General features: G+C 46.6%; 1 protein-coding gene across 1 annotated transcript in view; it reads right to left on the bottom strand.

Moving 5' to 3' along the window:
- Positions 1–15,998, bottom strand: part of LOC129328669 (zinc finger protein 850-like) — a 35,374-nt gene extending 19,376 nt beyond the window's left edge. The window contains exons 1-6 of the mRNA XM_054977888.1: positions 15,944–15,998; positions 13,226–13,302; positions 12,649–12,775; positions 11,980–12,072; positions 11,086–11,169; positions 6,753–7,875 (exon numbers count right to left, since the gene is read on the bottom strand). Coding sequence (XP_054833863.1) covers positions 6,753–7,875; positions 11,086–11,169; positions 11,980–12,072; positions 12,649–12,775; positions 13,226–13,240 — 1,442 coding nt within the window. The 5' untranslated portion in view covers positions 13,241–13,302; positions 15,944–15,998. The remainder of the gene's footprint in view (positions 1–6,752; positions 7,876–11,085; positions 11,170–11,979; positions 12,073–12,648; positions 12,776–13,225; positions 13,303–15,943) is intronic.
- Positions 15,999–20,357: the final 4,359 nt, after the last annotated feature.

The raw sequence follows: 20,357 nt of genomic DNA, 5'->3' as shown, positions 1-20,357 counted from the left end.
GGGATCTTTGTTTCCATTTTATCCTTCATTTTTTCCATTTTAACCTTTATTGCGACTTAACTATTTTCATGTTTAACACTGATAAACTCAAAAGAAAATTATATCATCTGTTACTTCTACATAGATAATTATAGGACAATTACATAAGTGCATTAAAATATCTTACTCAAAGATAAGCAAGTCACAAGCCAGTTTGGTGTAGTGGTTAAGAGCGCGGGACTCTAATCTGGAGAGCTGGGTTTGATTCCCCACTCCTCTGCTTGAAGCCAGCTAGGTGACCTTGGGCTAGTCACAGCTCTCTGGAGCTCTCTCAGCCCCACCCACCTCACAGGGTGTTTTCTTGTGGGGATAATAATGGCATACTTCATAAACTGCTCTGAGTGGGCATTAAGTTGTCCTGAAGGGTGGTATATAAATCAAATGTTGTTGTTATTGTTATTATAAGCACCCAACTGACTCTGCTCCCCATATTTACAGGTTTTTAAAATCATCTTCCAACTATAGCTAGCTGTCCCACTTGATAAGCACGAACATTCTTAGCTAACTATCTTGTAACCTCAAACACCATACATATTAAACTATGCTCAAATAACCTCTTAAATATGTAAAAACTCTTAGTTCATTGCTTTTACTTTTTGTTGTATCAAAATATGTTTAAAAATAGTGTTTATAAGTTTCTCATGCATATGAATACCTGTCAGCCCACCAGAATATCCCATCTTTGAACTCCCCCTCCCCCCAACTTTTGTGAAGTTTAGGCATTCCTGCCAATCTGAGATGCTTCTTGCACTTGGGCCTCAACACATCTTGGCCGTTTCCAGACGGCTTGCCTGCCTCCGGAACGTCGCGCCATGTTGCGGGGAAAACGCGAAATATCGCGTTTTCCCGTGCGAGAAAACGCAATATTTCGCGTTTTCCCCGCAACATGGCACGACGTTCCGGAGGTAGGTAAGCCGTCTGGAAACAGCCCTTATCTCTTGATACGGATTGTGGCAGAACGGGCACTGGCTCTCAGTCTGGGCAACTGTCAATGGCCTGCTAGCCCTGCTATCCGCCTCCCACCATCCCTGGTGGGCGTGGCTCACTCTCTCCATCGCTGCCACCACTCACTGATTTGTACACCGCCTGACTGAGGGGCAGTGAGACCCCTCCGGCTGAATTTCCGTACTGGGAAGTGAATTACCCAGTCTTTGGTTGGGCCCTGGAGAATTGGCAACCCACTGAGTTCTAGCCTTATCAGTTTCTCCTAGGCTCCCTCCCTTCTTGTAGCATGCCAAGTGGGGGAGGTTACGTAGCCAGAGAACCACAAGGTTCTTTATATTCAAAAAGTATAATTCAATAACTATATACAGAGCACTTGCACACAAAGCAGGTAAAGGCACCACACATAGAGCAGAACCACAAGTGACAAAAGGCACAGATTGGACACTTGTCTGCTTCCCTCAAGTCTTGATGGGAAATGTAGGCATCCTGGCCTCGCAGCTTCGCTCTCTGACTGCTGTCCGATGGACTTTTCAACTGTCACTTGTCCAACATTCTGCCAAGCTGCCTACATTTCCCATCAAAACTTGAGGGAAGCTGACAAGTGTCCAATCTGTGCCTTTTGTCACTTGTGGTTCTGCTCATAGTGGTAGGCCCCCCTTTTCAGAACCCCTAGGGCAGAAAATCAAACTGAAGAGAACCGCCATCTGCTTTCCCTACCACTACTCTACCTTAAGGGGTAGTGGTCTCAGGGAAGGTTCACCCTTTATTTCCTTTCTGCTGCCTCCCAGGCCCTCCACATTTAGGGCCTAGGCACCTGGGTTTCACCCAGCAGCAGGAGCCTCTCCTTCTTCAACCAAGAAGGCGACTCCTTCCCCTCAGATTAGGCTGGGTATTTCTATTAAGGCTGCTCCACCCCTTATTTTTCCTGCACTTTCTTGGCCCGGGGCAGCTGGGAGTTGTAGTCCACGAAGAAGGGCGTCCCATACCAAGACTCCTGCAGGCCCCTCCCTGGCCCTACAGCCCATTAAACCTCACGGGGAACTTTTTTTTTCTTTAAGACAGATTAACTGCAACCAGCACTCAGTTCACCCTTGGTAACCACTTCGTAACACGGATCATACTGTTTCTAATCTGCTATCATATTCTGGGTCTCTAGACTCTCTTTTTGGCACATTTAGCTGAGATACTAGGCCAGCTCTGTTTCCAAATTTCAAAAACATCCTCCATGAACTTTTTGGTCAAGACCAGTAACAGTTCCCCTATACATCTGGCCATATAAGTGACAACTGGTTACTAATGGGTTAAATATGGTTGTTGTGGGTTTTCCGGGCTGTATTGCCGTGGTCTTGGTCAGGAACTACAATGCCAAGACCACGGCAATACAGCCCGGAAAACCCACAACAACCATCGTTCTCCGGCCGTGGAAGCCTTCGACAATACAATGGGTTAAATACTTAGATTTCTGCTTGTAAGTCTGCAGGGTGAAGCAAAACAATTCACTTGCAATTGCAACTGTCCCTGAACCCTTCTGTGTACTCAGGATCCATAATTTCTTAAGCGACATTTAGAAACAGAGAATACTTGCAAGCTGTATACAGAAGGATCATCATGTAGGTTGAAGATCAAAGGTCCCGTCTCCTGGCCCTAGAATAGATAGTGGCGGAACGGCACGGCATATGTGAAGAGATGGGAAGCCAAGCTCCACCTTCCCCACCGCTCTGCTATTATAAGCTAAAAAGAAACAGAACCTGGAACAGCCAGATACGGGCAGAGCCGATGAACCTGGCAAAGGGGCAACAAAGATGTCAAGCTGGTACCATGATGCACAAACTGGGGACTCCAAATTTTGCAGAGAATTAAAGAGCTGAATAAAGAGCAGAGGAGGGCCAAAGGTACTATGACATCCTCTGCCACAGAAATGAAAGGGCTAGGATGTGCAGGTGCCAGAGTTCTGCTACCTGCATAGCAGCCTGGGTACCCCATCATCAGGTCTAGCCAACGTAACTTCTAGTCAGTGGGAATGAGGTTGATGTGGGATGTAAATGTTTTCAATAAAGGTTTTCGTAAAAGAATCCTTACCTAGAACTGTCTGTTCACTGCTGGTTACAAGCCCATGAGGCCCCAGCCCTGTTCCAGAGTCTGATCAGCTATGTAGTAGAAGGCAGGGGGCCACAGGGGCAACCTTGTACCTGCCATTTGGTGTCAGTAGTGGGATCATCAGAAGAACATGTGGAGACTTTGTGGGAGTAAGAGATGTGGCACTGCTGCATCTCTTTTGGGGAGAAAGCAGGAGGCACTTGTTTACAATTAAAAAGCAATAAGTCTGCTATTTTTTCCAGCTATCAAAATGAACTGTAAGGTTGAGAGGTGATCTTGAAATTTTGGTGTTTTTCCTGACCAGCAATTTAACTCTACAGAGGTGAAGAACTACATAAGAATATATAGATTAATATGCATATATATGATTAAAACCATGAACACCTAACATCAGCACTAGAGAAATAGGGCCCTTTACCCCCCAGGACATGGCAATGTGGATATGGAGGTCTGGGAAACGGGAGCTTGATACAGTTTTGCTTCCTATTCTTTAGTGACTGTGCTTAGGATAAGTTACCATTATACGAGGAGTGATGATAAGCGCCTTACTATAGAACACTATACATGAGTCTCAGGAGATAAAAAGCACGCTACAAATCAGTACATTGTCTTAAAAGGAGCAAAAGAAGGGAGAGAAAAAACAGGCAAACAATAAAGGAGTTGGCTATAAATCTAAACATTAAATTTAAACCAAGAGACTGATTGGCTGGACATTTTGTACAAAAGGAAGAAACCCCGATACTTTCACTCCAGAGGTCTTACAATTAGAATAATTCTTAGTAAAAAGGAAGATTCTCCTTTTGGTGTCTAATTTTTGGCCATATGGGAGTGATGTTTGCAAGCAGAACAGCGCTCAAAGAAAAGGGGCTTTCCAGAAGGTAAGAATGTTTTTTGTTATTTTGCATTGGCATGCCAAACTGCAAGGACAAGAATTGTAAGGCATGCAAATTGCTCATGCAATGAGCAAAATCAACACCTACACTTAGATGTGCATTCTCTGTGGAAGAGGACAGTGTGGGAAGGAGATTTGTTGTGTGTTATAACAAGAAATCAGGACTGTGTAAGAGGAAAGCAGAATGGATGTTTTGGAGGTTTGAATGATAAGAAAACAACACATGAGAATAAAGGAGACAGAGAAGGGCAATTATGGCTCCTTTCCTGTTAAAATTTGTAGGAGATTGAAGCTGGGAGAGGAGCATGTGAAGTCCAAGGAGGCTGAAAAAATGAGGAATGAAGAAAACAGTAACAAGGCCACGTATGCAAGCTATAGAAGGAGATCAGAAAGTTGAGAGGGGAATGGCAAAGAGAAAAGAAATGGAAAGGAGGTTATGAACTGAAAAAAAACGAGTGCAGAGAAAGAGAGTGGAGAGAACAGAGGAAAAGCAACTCTAGGTCAAAATGAGAGACAGTATGCCACGAGAATGGGATCTATGAACAGGTAGAAGTTGTTGGTTAATGTTTTCATGTTATATAAGCTCATCAGATGGAGAGTTCTGACGTGAATGAGGAGTGTCTGTGCCAAAGGGTGGCAGGGAGATCGCAGCTGAAGTTGGAGAGTGAGAAGTTACGGTTACTGCGGTGGGGAACACTGGCAAAATGTGCATGCGGCGGGATAATTTTTTAAACATTTGTTTATGTTATTTATAGTCTGCCTTTCTTACTGAGATCAAGATGGATTACACGATGTAAGTCAATACAATCAACAGCTGGGGCAGCCAAACAATACAATAGGGTAAAGGACAGCAAACATGTGAAAAACAAGCAGAAATCCAATACAGAGCTGAACAACAGCACGGAAACAAAAGAGGCAGAAATCCGACACAGTGGTGGGGGGGAAATTCTAAAACACAATATAGGTTGATATGACATAGTAATCACAGAACTATCCACTAGGCGCATACTTACAGCAAGACAGGACATAGTAGATTCAACAAACTCTGTCCCTGTACCAATGCATCTCAGCAAACTATTTCCTTACAGCACGGCACTGTTGCCTGTGTCCGAAAGCCCTCCTGAATAATACAGTTTTGCACAGTTTGCAAAAAGCGAGGAGAGCAGGAGCTTTCCTAACCTCCCCAGGCAGGTCATTCCACAAGGTGAAGGTCACCACAGAGAATGCACCTCTACAGGTAGGTGTTGATTTTGCCCTTTGCAGAGTGGCACCTGCAAACGGCTCTGTTCAGGTGAGTGGCGCGGGTGATGCAGAGCATAGGAAGAGAGGTTTATGACCCAGCCCCGAAATATTCATCGGGAAACCCCTTGCCCCATCAGCAATTGGACAGAATGGAATCGGGATGCTGGGGAAGTGAAGGGTTAACATTTTGGGGGAGAACAGCAAGTGTTTCCTTAGATGAATCAGAAAACCAACGTTTCCCTCTAAATGGTAGCATGGAACAGCCCCCCAAACAATATTCTCCAGAAGAGGACTGTGGGGCCTGCAATCTCCCCAGTGGCAGAGTGGGGCTAGCTCAGCCACTGCCACATACAACATTTGCAAAGCAGCCAAACACACTGAGCACATGGGCCAGTTACAGAGGACAAGGGGTTTTGTGTTGGGGTGGACGTTTAAAGCGCAAGGGCAACCACTCTGAGAGGGCTGGTCTGAGAAGGATGATGTATACCATTGTATGTGTGTGTGGCGGGGGGGGGCAGGCCTCTGTGTCTGCCACTCTCACACCACTGTTAGCATCTGATGTACACCAGGGTGGGGTGGAGGAAAGCTCTGGGTGGAAGAGCGATGCTGGCAGTGGTGAGCCCTTTGAGTGTGGCATGCAGGGATTGCAAGGAAGCATCAGCCAAAATGGTGGGTTTCTGCCATGGCCCATCAGCTGGGCCATTCCATCCCCCCCTTTGGGGGTTATGTAGGAACTGAACCAGGGGCCCCAGGTGCACTATCCCTTTCCAATGGGCCACACCTGTCTTTGGAAGGTCTCTGCATGACCACATACTGCCCAGACCAATATGGCTAGGCATGATGCCAGTGCTGCAATGCAATGCCTCAAACTCAGCGGAGTTCTTCCTTTCCATGTGCCCATTTGACCGGGGAACAAGGGTGTTGGGTGAGGTGGTTGTGGGTTCGAGCCCAGACGCTGCCATGTGTTTTGCTGCCAGTGCCTCCCCCCTGTGGCTTGGACTGATGTGTCCCACTTGATACACGGATGCCATTTGCTCCAGGGCAACTGGTCCCTATCATCTTGAGATCAGGTATATTTCAAGATCGTCAAGTCCCACCTGGCAATTGGCAAGCCTATGTGACTCATCTGTGGGGTACCCGGGAGTGCATTGGCTCCTGCTGCTTTACGTCACAGATCTCTATTTGGATTCTGCAGTCACTGAGTCCTGTCCTGTGGTGTTCTAATCAGGGGAGGGATTAAGGGGTTGCATCCCCACCATTGGGGGAGGTTGGCAGTGTTCCTTTCTGCCACTCAGGAGGACATTATTAGGCTCTGCTCTGTGATTGGTGAGTGTTGCGAAGGATTACAGCATGCTCACTATGCAATCTGGTGCCTTTCAGAGTGGTGCCTGTTGTTTATCTGCCCCTGCAAAATGTCCAAAGGGATCCAATCCAAACGTTTCTCTGGCTTCTCCCCTGCGTGAACTCTTTGACGGGAAGTAAGGTGTCCCACTCTGAATCAATCTTTTTCAGCGCTCCTGGCATTTATATTTTTTACAGTCCTGTGTGAGTTCGTTGATGGGAATTAAGGTTTCCACTCTGACTGAAGCCTTTCCCACACTCCAGGCATGTATATGGTTTCTCCCCTGTGTGAATTGTTTGATGGGATGTAAGGTGTGAACTCTGATTGAAGCTTTTCCCACATTCCAGGCATTTATATGGTTTCTCCCCTGTGTGAATTCGTTGATGGCACGTAAGGCTTCCACTCTGTCTGAAACTTTTCCCACACTCCAAGCATTTATATTTTTTCTCCCCTGTGTGAATTCTCTGATGAGAAGAAAGGCTTCCACTCTCACTGAAACTCTTTCCACAGTTCTGGCATTTATATGGTTTCTCTCCCGTGTGAATCCTTTGATGGGAAGTTAGACTATCTTTCCGCCCAAAACTTTTTTCACACTCCAGACATTTATATTTTTTCTCCCCTGTGTGAGTTCTTTGATGGGCAGTAAGGTGCCCACTGTATCTGAAGCTTTTGCCACACTCCAGGCATTTATATGGTTTCTCTCCTGTGTGAATTCTTTGATGAGAAGTAAGGTTCCCGCTTTGACTAAAGGTGCTTCCACACTCCATGCATTTATATATTTTCTCCCCTCTGTGAATTCTTTGATGAGAAGTTAGGGAATCTTTCCGCCCAAAAGTTTTCCCACATTCCAGGCATTTAAATGGTTTCTCCCCTGTATGAATTCTTTCATGAAAAGTAAGGTTTGAACTCTGACTGAAGCTTTTCCCACACTCTTGGCATTTATATGGTTTCTCACCAGTGTGAATCCTTTGATGAAAAGTTAAGCTATCTTTCCGCCCAAAGATTTTTCCACATTCCAGGCATTTATATACTTTCTTTCTGTCAAAGATGTTCCATTGAATATTAATATCTGATTTTTCAGCAAAAATTCCCTCATTTCCAATGCACTCATTCTTATTGTCTCCTTTGTATATTGTTTGCACTAGAGAATCATCCACCTGTAAAATACTACAATTAATCCTCCCTTTAGGTGGGTATTTTCCCTCTTCCTTCTTCAGCGCATCACAATATTTAACCTTCTCTTTCACATCTGAATATGTGTCCTCTTTCTCCATCACTGGGTCTCCTGATATTTCATTCGCTGACTCCCATGTGACTCCTGTTGAAAGAAAGAAAAACCTAGTGTAATGATATGACAATTTCCTCACATGTCTGTGTCAGAATTTTCTAGTTTGCTTTGTAATGGTTGTGACTGCTCAGGGGGCCAGCTCAAACATTCTGTAGCCAGTTCACCACCTGGCTTTCTCAATTCTTCTATCTGAGTAAGTGTGCATAAATAAAAAAGAAAGAATATATAATGGCAATCCGCTGCATCAAAGTGATGCAGCAGTTTTAAGTTTCACTTTTCCTGCCTGGGTCAGTTTAGTGGGGGGAAGGGAATCCTTTAAGAGAGGGACAGATATTCATGCTTTAACGCATACCGCAGAGGGTCTGAAAAGAGATGGCTAGCCCGATAGAAAGGAAGGTAATCTGACATGAACAATAAATATGAAAGAACTGAGTTATTTCTCATAGTGCTTAAGTAGTTGGGCTGCAGATCAGCACTCTGCTGTTTTGTCTCCCCCTACTGCCATGAGCTCAGCAGGTGGCCTTGGGTAAGCTACTCTCTGCCTCAGCTCCCGAGATATGTTGTAGGGATAATAATAACACTGACTTTGTTCACCGCTCTGAGTGGGGCACTAATCTGTAGTGGGATATAAGCACAATTGTTGTTGGTTGTTGGGGGTTTTCCGGGCTGTATTGCCGTGGTCTTGGCATTGTAGTTCCTGACGTTTCGCCAGCAGCTGTGGCTGGCATCTTCAGAGGTGTAGCACCTCTGAAGATGCCAGCCACAGCTGCTGGCGAAACGTCAGGAACTACAATGCCAAGACCACGGCAATACAGCCCGGAAAACCCCCAACAACCATCGTTCTCCGGCCGTGAAAGCCTTCGACAATACAACAATTGTTGTTGTTATTATCTCTTTAACATCACAGAGGTACGGTTTAGATCTGCGAAAAGAGGGGTTTTTTTACCTTTTTGGTTTTCTCTATGCTCAGATATAATGGTGGACAACCAATGGTGGGTGGTGACTAGGCAGAGCATGGGAGAGAGACAGAGCTGACTGGCGCCCCTCCACCACCACTGTCACCTATCGCCTGCGCCACCTAGTGGCCTGGCTGCCCCAATGTTGGCTGATTCTCCTACTGAGAGTCTTGTGGCCAGACTGACAGACTGCAATTCTAATTCTAGCTGAATGGGGGCAGTAGGGAGCAAGCTCCAGCTGTCAAAGGGAAGCAGAGGGGAAAGGCTGGGGAGGGGTCCCTTCCTCATTGTGGTCTAGCTACTCAAGACCACAACCAGCAGAGACAATCCCGCATTCCCTGTGCCTGTGGGATCATTTTACTGCACCAGTACACAGAGGTGGAAAAAAAGAACGGGTACATCCTTGCCTCTTGTCTTAAAGAGGACACCCCCCAATTTGAGAACATAACTCACATCCTCTTTTCTAGTACAGTAAAGGAGGAGAGGTCCCTCTCCAAAAAGCTTTTGCTCAAGCACCCTTTTGAGCAATTAAATATGGAAAGAAAGGAATGGAAAAAAACAGAGGGTCAAGTTTACATTCAAAAAGAGAAGCCAACCTCGGAACTGACTGTTCACTCTCCATTCACCTGGGCTTGCACACAGAGGGGCAGCTGTCAATCTCGTGCTCCTCCCTCCCACAAAAGGCACCTGCTCACCCAGAGTCTGTGCTACATCTGACTCAGCCCTAGGCCAACCTGGCCACCCTTCCAGCTTGACCAGCAGTTGCTTTCTTGCCCACCCGCCCTCGACTTCACAGGCATATCTGCTCTGAAATCACAACACATTCCCACCACTTCAGCTCATTGCTTGGGAAACTAAATCAGCCTCAGGGGTGGCTGCTCCAGACAACATGGGATCAGCTGTGAATCAGAAGGGCCAAATACGCAGAGAAAGCCAGGATTTCCTCTACAGGAGGCTGGATTTTAAATTGATACATTTATTTATTTACATTATTTACAGTCCGCCTTTCTCACTGAGACTCAAGGTGGATCACAAAGTGTAGTTCAATATGATCAATGGCTGGGCCATTCAATAAACTATACAACGTAGTATAGATTGCAAATTTTGAAAACAAGCATAAATCTGATAGCAGATCTGAAACAATATTGAGTCAAAATATAAGCCAGTTTTGTGTAGTGGTTAAGAGCACGGGACCCTAATCTGCAGAACCGGGTTTGATTCCTCACTCCTCCACTGGAAGCCAGCTGAGTGACCTTGGGTCAGTCACAGCTTCTAGCTCTCTCAGCCCCACCCACCTCACAGGGTGTTTTCTTGTGGGGATAATAATGACATACTTTGGAAACCACTCTGAGTGGGTGTTAAGTCATCCTGAAGGGCGGTATATAAATCAAATATTATTATTATATCATAAGCAATGTGACATGCCATAATAAACAACAGTAACTGGTAGTGCAAAGTGGTATAGTCTACAGTCCTTATTCCTTAACCAGAGCATTTCTTTGAACCCTTTCTTTACAGCACAGTCCTGTTACCTGTGTAATAAAGCCCCTCCTGAATAATTCAATTTTGCACAGTTCTTGAAAAGCCGGGAGAGTGGGGTCTTCATGCAGGCTGTTCCATAAGATGGGAGCCATTACAGAGAGAGCACATGTATGGACACCTGTAGATTTTGCTCATTTGCAAGGGAGCACCTGCAGAAGGCCCTGTACGTGAGTGAAGCTGACATGGCAGAGCATAGGGAGAGAGGAGCTTCTGTAGATATTACGGGCATCAGACCTTTCAGAATCACTTACAACTCTGTTTTGTGCTTGGCGGGGAGTGGGGGCTAACATCTGTTCATTGTGGGAGCTGTCTGGAGCTGCTTTTGATTACGTCTCTATGGTAAATCACATGCTTTGCAGGCACCATATCCCAGGATCAAGGCCTGGCACCTCCAGTTAAGGGGATATCAGGAGAAACAGCACTAGCAAACAGCTTGGCTGAAACCCTCTGCCTTTTAGAGTGGCCAATACTTGGCTGGACTTGGCGGAAGAGATCTGACTTGGCCTATTTTAATATGTGCAAGACCTGGGCCGATTCCAGACGGCCCTCCCCATGCCAAAACGTCGCGCGTCGTTGCGCGGAAAACGCGAAATTTCAGCATACCATTTCAGCATACACAACTCATCCAAGCTCTTTTGAGGAAAAGCTCAAATGGTGAGGATAAATAAGGCCACAGAGCCCCACCAGCCCATAGAAAGCAGTGCAGACACCACACAATTCCACAACAGATCCAAGCAGCTACCTGCCAATCCATCAGAGCCTAGGAGAAACAACTCTTCCTCTTCTTCCAGCCAGGATATGAAGCCAGGTTTGGCAGTCAGAGGTCCTTTTTATAAGATGAGGAAAAAACAGAGTTAGAGTCTTTCTGAAGGCTCATAAGTTCAGCGATTCCAAACCGGCATGAGTCCATCCAAAAGTACATGAAAAGCAAAGGACACTGACCTATACAATGACACAGGCATACCACAGATATAAATAATTTGTTTAAAAACCCTACCAAATGAGATCAGAGTAAAAATACGTGGACCACAACTGATTCCAGAATGTAAACTAATTTCACACTGGAAGTGGAGGACAACATAAGATTATCGGAGGAAAATAAGTTTTGAAACATAATCAAGCTAGCTTTCCATTGTCTATTTTGACTACTGTGTCGTCAGCTGCAGGTTATATTCCACGTGTGACTTGGTATTTGAGGTGCGTTTTTCTATTGTGCTTTTCACCATTTGTAGTATTTTGCCCTTCTCCACTTTTGTGGTCTGACATGTGTTTACATTCTGGAACAAATCTGTTACTTTATTTTTTTTTAACTCTCATTTGTTGTTTTTTGCTTTGCATCTATGGTGTGTCAGTACTGCTGTTTTTTCCTCCAGAAATACACAACAGGCACAAGCTTGCTTTCATTCTGAAGTCCTGGGCTTGCAAGACTGTTCCTTCACACTTGACAATACTTGGGAAAAGTGATCAGACAAGGAAATTGCCCGTTTCCCAGTGTTCAAAATCTACAGCCTTCACAATTCATTCAATCTGTTTGGGAAAATAGCAACTGGTAGGAGAAAGAAGGCCTCAGAAATCCACCTGCCCTTGGAAGGAAAAGCAGGTAACACACAATCCCATGACAGAACTAAGCAGCTACCTGCCAATCCATCCTCTTCATCAGAGATCAGGAGAAATGACTGTTCTTCCTCTTCCAGCCAGGATACGAGGTCAGGTTTGGGAATCTGGGGTCCTTTTTATCAGTAGGGGAAAAAAGAGAATTACAATCCATCTGATGCCCATAAATCCAGCAATCCCAAGACAGGTTGACTGGCTCTCCAGAAATACACAACAGGCAAGTATTAGGGGTGAGTGGAGTATAATATGGGGCCAAGAATCATCCATTTGGCACTGTTACTTCTGTGCCTATTACCTGCCCAGCTGACTGAAATACCTGCTGAAAACAAATTAAAGTGGAAGCCGAGTCCCTTCCACTGCCACCTCTCAGCCCAAGTAAGGCAAGACGCAGCCTGGAGGGAAGCCCCTAATTAGACCCTCCCACCTTCTCCAGACCAAAGCACCCCTTGACATCTTTTCTGATGCCCTTTCATGTGGTCCAGGCCCAGGACTGCTAGGGAGTGGCTCCCTCTATGCAACAAGGAGAGCCCAGAACCCCTCCCACTTATGAAAAAGGATCATGAAGGGTCGCAAGGATCAGGCAATGGGCCCAGGGCAGACAGCCTGACCACGTTCTTCCACACTGAGGACTCTCCTTCAGCCACTCCTCACAGCAAGAAGGAGACAGCCCAGGAGAAAGGGATTTCCTCACCCAGGGACGCCACGTTCCCAAAATTCTCCAGCATGACCTCCTTGTAGAGAGCTCTCTGGGCTGGGCGGAGCAGGGTCCACTCCCCCTGGGAAAAATACACAGCCACCTCTTCAAAGGACACCCCAACCTGGAAGAATAAGGAGGAAGCATTTCTTTACATCGTGGGAAAGCTGGTCCATCGGGGTGGGGGAGGCAAAAACAGAGGCAGTAAATTAATACTGGAGGAACACCAGAAAGAGGACGCAATAAGAGCTTCACGGGGACATTTTGTGTCCCCCTCCCAGCCTTGTAGAGAAGAAGCCAGAGATGTCCATATCACAGAGGAGCAGAAAGTTTTCCATGGGAAATTTCTCATCCAACATTTTTGCACAGTCTCTGCTTGGGCGTCTCTGCACACGCCGTTTTAGACAGGGGTGTGTGTGATCGTTTTCCATCTTATCAGTGGGTAGCCTCAATTTTTTGCAGCGCCAGAACCAAGGGCAAGAAGCTTGACCCTCTTAGCCATGCGACAGAGCAGGAAGCCCTTCTGCCATCCCAGTGACCCCCTCCCCCTCCCCTCCACACACATACACCATACCTGGGCTGGCTGCATGGTGCCCCTTTCCCCTTCACCACTCAAAGGAAATGGAATCAGGGTTTTTTTCCTGCTCCTGCCTGGGAAGGAGAGAAAGAAAGAGATTGGGAAACGCCTTTTTTGGTACACACACATATTCTATGCCAGCCCCTGGAGCGAAGCTCTCTCTGGACTGGCTTCTGGGCACAATCCAAGAAGGTGCCTTTGATCGGGGAAGGAGCCTTTAGTCCCACATCTCCCCCCCCGCCCCCACCGCCATTCATAGAGGTGCGGTCCCTCCTTCCTCATTCATCTCCCTCCCCTCCTTGAAATCTGAGCCTCTGCAGATCCATTTCGGGGTGATGAGTCTCCAGCCATACCACTCCCTCATCGCCTGAGAGGTAAACCAAGACCCTCCGGCTTGCCTCACACATGTAGGGGGGCTATGCTGGTCATGGGGTGGCAGAGCCCTGTGGTGTTGGGATGGACTGCCTGACTCGAGGCTGCAGGTAAGAGATTTCAGCTAGGAATGAAAATCTCCCTGCCCAGAGAAAACTAGCCCTGCAAGGGAGAAGATTCTGCCCTCTCTGCCTCTGCCGCCCATGTTGCTTTTCTTGGTAGGGAGATTTCAACAGAAAGAAACTGTGTTCCTCCATGCGCAGCCTCAAGTGCAGCTGCCTCAAATCTACACATGGAAAAAACAGGAGAAAGATGCCTAAATCCCACCCACTCCACCACCTCGGGCCTCAACCAGCTCTTCCTCCCGGATATGGGGACCAGGTCCTTGTCTCTTGCCTGCTAACCCAGAAGAGCTCCTGCAACTGTGCTTAATAATCTCTAGAGGCTTGGAGGGAAAACATCTCTTCATGCATGCCCAGCAGAGTAGAAAAACAGCCCACAGATTACAGAAGACTGGGTAGGACTGCAAACAGAAAGAGGTAGGACAGGGTGGGAGGGACTATTTCATGTGTTTTCCACATGGGAACAGGCTTGTGTGATTCTGCCATTGCTGCAGCAGCAGCCCACACAACACAGGGGCAACGGGGCTTCCACATGGCATCTTACCCTGCATTTTCCCTGTCCCAGTCTTCTAGTAGTGACCTCATCACAGGTTTTTCTTCCAGTTTATTTTAAAAATTAGGAGCTGAATATAGTTATATTGGTCTAATATGACAGAAGCATGAGAATCAGTATTATTCAGTAAACACCGACTACACTAAACTAAAACTATCTCTGAATTCCCCGCTTTCCTTTAAAAGGTAAGCCTCCAGCCCCTTTTGCTGTGGAGATATAAGAGGAAAGGCATATCTCTGCAAAGAAGGGGGCTAAAAACTCGCATTTAATAAGAATGAAAGTTGGGAATTCCATGAACCTGATGGTCATATGGCTATAATTATATAATGATATTCAACTGCCAATTAAAAAATGCCCCCAATAAATGCCAATAAAAGCAAACAGAAAAGGCAGGGAGGGTATGGCTGCAGAGGTCACCAGGGCAGGGAAAATGGATGCAGGATGGGCAGGACGGCTCTCGCAGGCCTGCGTCTCCTACAGTTTCTCTCCCTTTTCCTTCCCCTTTCTTCTCCCTCTCCCTCCTGCCCTGGGCAGTGGGAGGGAGGCAAGTGTTGCTCTGGCTGATCAGGTTGTTGGGAGAGATTCCAGCCTGTTACACTTTGGCGGAACTCAAGTGGCTTCTAGTTCCAGAGGCACATTTAGGCTGCGGAAGGAGGGAGGGAAGCAGTGTGTGAGGGAGGGGGTTAAGGATGAGATTTGGGGTGGGGAGAGAAGAAGGGATTAAGGGGGAGGTTTGGGGTGTAGAAGGATGGGGCAGATGCAAGAAGGGAAAAGGAGCGTGGAGGGCTGAAGGGGAGATTTAGGGGGAGACAAATGGGGCTGAACCGAGGACTGAGTGGCTGCGAAGGGAAGTAGTAAGAGGGGGACAGAGACTGTTGTGTTTGGCCCTGGGAAATCCCACACAAAGCAGAATCTTAAGACATAACGGGCAGATTCTTGAAGGTAATCCTCCTCAGTAACAAGTCAGCTCCCTTTTGTCAATGGGAAATAAATGACATTTCCCACATGGGCTCTTTGCCCCAGGTTCGAAGCAGGGTTTTTCTTGCTTCCGTCCATGCGCCCCTGACCTTTCCCAAGCCTGCTTCTGGAAAAGCATCAAGGGGGCTTGCGGAAACTGAAGCGGAGGACTTGGACTCCAACTGTCAGACTGAAGCACCAGGCACGGACGGGGAAGGAAGAAGGGCTTGCAACCGGGAGGGCATTCTGGCTGCTTACCTGGCAAGCACAAAAGGCCGAGTCAAAGCAATAACCCAGCTATTACTTCCCACCCTTTCTAAGCAGAAACGTCCCTGTTTACTGACCTCATTCATTGCAGTTAACGTTGTGTGGCTACAGCTGTTGGATCCCAAACAGAGCTGCCAGTAGAAGGGCCAGCCCTAAAGCGCCTTTCATGCTTGCCTCAAAGCTTGCCACCAGAGGCAGACTTCTAACCTGTACTGATATTACACAACACCCAAAGGTGCCGGGTTCGGATCCTGCTCTGAAGTCCACTGCAGGCACCTTTTGCACCTCTGCACAAAGCGGCCAGTTGGATCTCTCTTATGTAGAAGGAGGGGGGAAGGGGGAACTGCGGGAGGGGCCTCTCTCTCACCTCCCACTACTTCCTCCTGCTTTCTCTCTGCTTTGGGTCTTGCTTTGCAGCCCCTCTCCAAGCCCCCTTAAACTCACCAGATCCTCTCCGCAATTTTAAGCAACAGCCAGAGAAAATCAGAGGTAGCTTCTGCAATGGGGGAGGGGGGAGAAGGAAATGGCTTTCCCGTGCCCCCCTCTTTATTTGCCTGTCTAGGACTACAGAGTCTCTTGCTTTAACCCTTGAAGAGCATCTCAACAGTTGAAGCGACCCAGGAAAAGAGAATGTCAAAGGAGCCTAGGAAGAAAAGGCAGGCGAGAAATGTCACAGCATCAAATTAATAAAGTATGATTCCACACCTAAAAGGCCAATGACTTTTTAATGGGAGAGCATAGAAAAATATAAACAGCATTAGGGGGTTGTTGGGCACCCAATTTTAACAGCTACTTAAAAAGCAAGCATTGAAATCTAATTTTGCCTACAGTTTGCAAAAAAAAACAAAAACGGATGACTTCTGAGACTCTTGCTTCATCCAGTATTGTTGCAGTTCTTTTGTCTGGAAGCAGAGCTGGGGTTAGTAACTCTGGCTTGAAAAATTCCTGGAGATTTGGGGGTGGAGCACAGAGAGAGCAAGGTTTGGGGAGGGGAGGGACCTCAGTGGGGGCATAATACCATAGGGACCATTTTCTCCAGGTGGCCTGATGTGTGCAGCCTGGAGATCACATGAAATTCTGCAAGATCGCTATACCCCACCTGGAGGGTGGAATTGGAAACCCTATGTACAGAAGCCCCCCCCCCATGTTATTTGCAGCCAAAGCTAAGATTATCTATGATAGACCATCACAATTTCAATGCGATTGTCTATGATAGACAATCACAATTTCGCATGAGTTATACCTGCTATAGACCTATATAGCCCGTGTGCGAAAATAGAGCAAGAGCCTCAAAATTAGTCCCCTGTTTCAGGACAGTCATGGGAGTTGCAATGCCAAACATGAAGGGCACCCTACCCTCCTGGCACATATCATCTTGGAAAAAAAGCTCTGGTAGTTGGAACAGAAGCAAAGTTTGCTCTGGAGAAGCCAATATGGACCGTCAGCTTAGATGGAGAGGGTGGGAAATATCCCCTCTATTCCAAAACAAAGAAAATTTAAAATTAACATATCAGAGCCTGAGGTGCAGATGTTAGAATGTCAGGTTAGGATCAAGGAGATCCAGGCTGGACTCTCCCAACCTATCATGGCTCACTGGCTTTGAGCCAGTCATACCCTCTCAGCCTGATCTACCTCAGAGGGTTGTTGCGAGTATAAAATGGAGGAACCCATCAACAAGAACAAACTCCTCACTTATACCCACCTTCATCTAGGGCTCAAACATTATGGGGGGGGATACAGACTTTAAACACCCCCCCCCCACAATCTGACATCACATTCCCTCATCCCATACATATAATTTCAAGAGCCATTTAAAAAGTTTGCTTTTATTCTGACATTACTGTTACCTATCCTACTTTTCTGGGGGGCGGGGGGGGGGGAACCTTTGGTAGTTTTGCTTAATAATAATACCCACCTGAGGTTTTACACATTTGCTAACTTTTTTAACTTGGTGTCCATGTCTTGATTTCCACCCCCATTCTCACGGACCCACAAGGCTGCAAACATTAATTAGGCCAATTAGATGTAAAGTTTAATTCTTCTGGGTTTTGTGTGTATTTATTTTTCCATTTCACACACACATATTTTTGGGCCTCTGAGTACCCCCAGATGAAGCACCTGCACAGGCTCCTGCTGTTCTGTGGAATTTTGATTTGCCCTTCCCACCAGGCATCCCTCCCACCTGCCTACGCACAAGGAACTTTGGGATTTGTAGTTCTTGATATGAAAGGTAGAGCACGTCAAAAATCAGCTCAGAAGGTTGCTTGAGATTTTTGCTCTAACTTGCCAACCTCCAGATTTGGGGGCTGGAAATCTCCTGGAAATACAACTGATCTCCAGAGATAACTCCCCTGGAGAAAATGGCTGCTTTGGCTGGTGAATTTTAGGGCAATTAGACCCTGCTGAGATCCCACACCTCTCTAAACCCAGCCACTCCTAGGTTGTACTCCCAAATCTCCAGGAATTTCCCAGCCTGGAGTTGGCTACCCTAACTCTAACACTCCTTTGAATGTGCTCCAACAAATTTCACAAAAAATCTGGATAACTGATGCATAGATACAAGGAAATAAGTTTCTTTAAATCTCCTCAGGCATGATCTATATATTTTTCCTCATGGTAACGGGGTTTTGTGTCCTAGGCTGTCACTAGGCCCCCTGGACCTTGAGGGCCCAGTGGGGGGCTGCCTCCATCCCTGTTTTTTTATCTCTGCCTGCCAGCTTTTGGCAGCCAGCCTCAGTGCCCAAGTGGAGGGGGGCCACCATAGCCACATCTGCTGTTGGTGGGAGAAGCTTGCCAATTATAAGCCAATTAAGCTTAGCCCAACCTAAGGCACACTGTTTTGAGAGGGTTGCCTTGGCAATGTAAAATGCTCACCAAGATCAGGAGATGGGTGGCCATGTAGGAGCCAGATGGTCATGATTAGGCCATGACCCTGTTCCACGGTGGGCCGAGTCCTTTGGAGCAGGTCAGGATTTGGAGGATACCTTCTCTTGTGACATTCAGGGAGGCATATAAAGCAGTGCCATTCCAGAGAGCCTTTGGTGGAGGGAGAATAGTTCCACCCTGATTCAGTGTATTTTAATTCTTCTGCGTTTTAAATCTTCCAGCACTTTCAAATCTGTAATCTGTATATCATGTTCTCTGTGTATTATATCCTATTATAATTTATATCACTACAATATGGCAGCTGTATCCGAGAAGATGAGGCAGGAGAAGCTCTTTAAATCAATACATCCAATAAACAAAAATAAATACAAGTTCTATGGGGGCTGAAAAGAACTTGCAAGACAAGATATTTATTTACTTCACTTATTTATTTTATACCCTGTCATTTACCTAAGAGGGACCCAAAGTGGCTTACATCATTCTCTTGTCCTCAGTTTTATCCTCACAACAACCCTGTGAGGTAGGTTAGGCCAGTGTGTGACTGGCTCAAGGTCATCCAGCAAGCAGATTCTAGTCTGACACTCTAACCACTGTACCACACTGACTGTCAATTGGAGTTAAATAAAATTTCTTTTATGTCAAACCCTTCTGACATATAGAACAATACAACAAAATCTACATACCTAAACCTAGAGGTGTAACAGAAGCTTGCTACTAGGGCTACCCGTCTCCAAATGGGGACTGGAGAGCTCCTTCATGCTTTGAAGGGCTGACTGTATGGCAATACACCCTTGCTGAGGTTCCTCCCTTCCCCATTTCTTGCCCTCTCCAGGATCGACCCTAAAATCTCCAAGAATTTCTCAGCCTGGAGTTGCCAACGCTACTTGCAAAAGATAGTGTGGAGGAATTTATCTTTGCCCAGTCCATGGATTGCTTGATTCTTCCAATAGGGTCCCTCTTGCAAACTGGATATCATGGAAACCAGGCTACAGTCTGTATCTTGGGAAATATAGCCCTCCAAAAATGATATAATTCCAACAGTAATACTAGTCAGATATGCCCATCAATACAGAATGCCACAGCTCGATTATTAAAAGTACGCATATACCACTCCCATGCTGCAGTCCATCCATTGGCTACCAATTATTTTTCCGGTGGGTAGCTGTGTTGGTCTGTAGCTGAAGAGCAAGATTCAAGTCCAGTAGCACCTTAGAGACCAACCAGATTTCCAGGGAATGAGCTTTGGAGAGTCAAAGCTCCCTTCATCAGACACATGGGGTGTATTTTTCAGGCGGTTGATCATGTTTGTCTGTAGTGGCAGAACAAAATTCAAGCCCATTAACTCCTTAAAGACCAACATTTTTTCCCCAGGGTATAAGCTTTTGTAAGTTATTTTTAGGTTCAATGCCAGGCGACAATGAAGACGCCTCCTTTTGGGCCCCGATCACAGTCATCTCTTTGCTTGCAGGCAGAAAGACTGTTCAAGGCTCAGTGGATACATTGCCTGTACTGGACCACCGCCTGCCCCTTTTCAGGATTTGTCCAAGCCCAGCTGGAAGCTGGGATGGTAGGCGAGTGTCTTTCCCTGCTGAAGGGTTAAACCTACAGAACTGTGTTTCCTAGAGAGGCCAAGTGAGGCTGAGGAGGGTGTGTGTGTGTGTGTGTGTGTGTTTTTAAATTCCTTTCTATGCTAGAGGAAGGTTTGGGATTTGAATGTCTCTGCACCTGCAGCCTGGGAGGAAGAAGAGGAGGAAGGAGAAGAGAGCTCCTGAACTAGGAAGGAGGCAGGGAGAGGTGAGTGTTATGTGGCCGAGTGACAGGGGCTTGCAGGGGGCGGGGAGGGCGCGCAGAGACCATCTGCAAGGGGGCTCTGCGCAGCTGATCCCAGCAGGATTCCCCACCACCAACCAAGCCCCTGTAGAGTTGGGAGAGAAGGACAGATTTTTTTAACAAGCATTTCCCCTTCTGCAAA

The sequence above is a fragment of the Eublepharis macularius genome, chromosome 4 (assembly GCF_028583425.1).
Source record: "Eublepharis macularius isolate TG4126 chromosome 4, MPM_Emac_v1.0, whole genome shotgun sequence".
Lineage (NCBI taxonomy): Eukaryota > Metazoa > Chordata > Lepidosauria > Squamata > Eublepharidae > Eublepharis > Eublepharis macularius.
The sequence above is the reverse complement of the archived record's forward strand: the minus strand, read 5'-3'. Positions and strand labels throughout refer to the sequence as shown.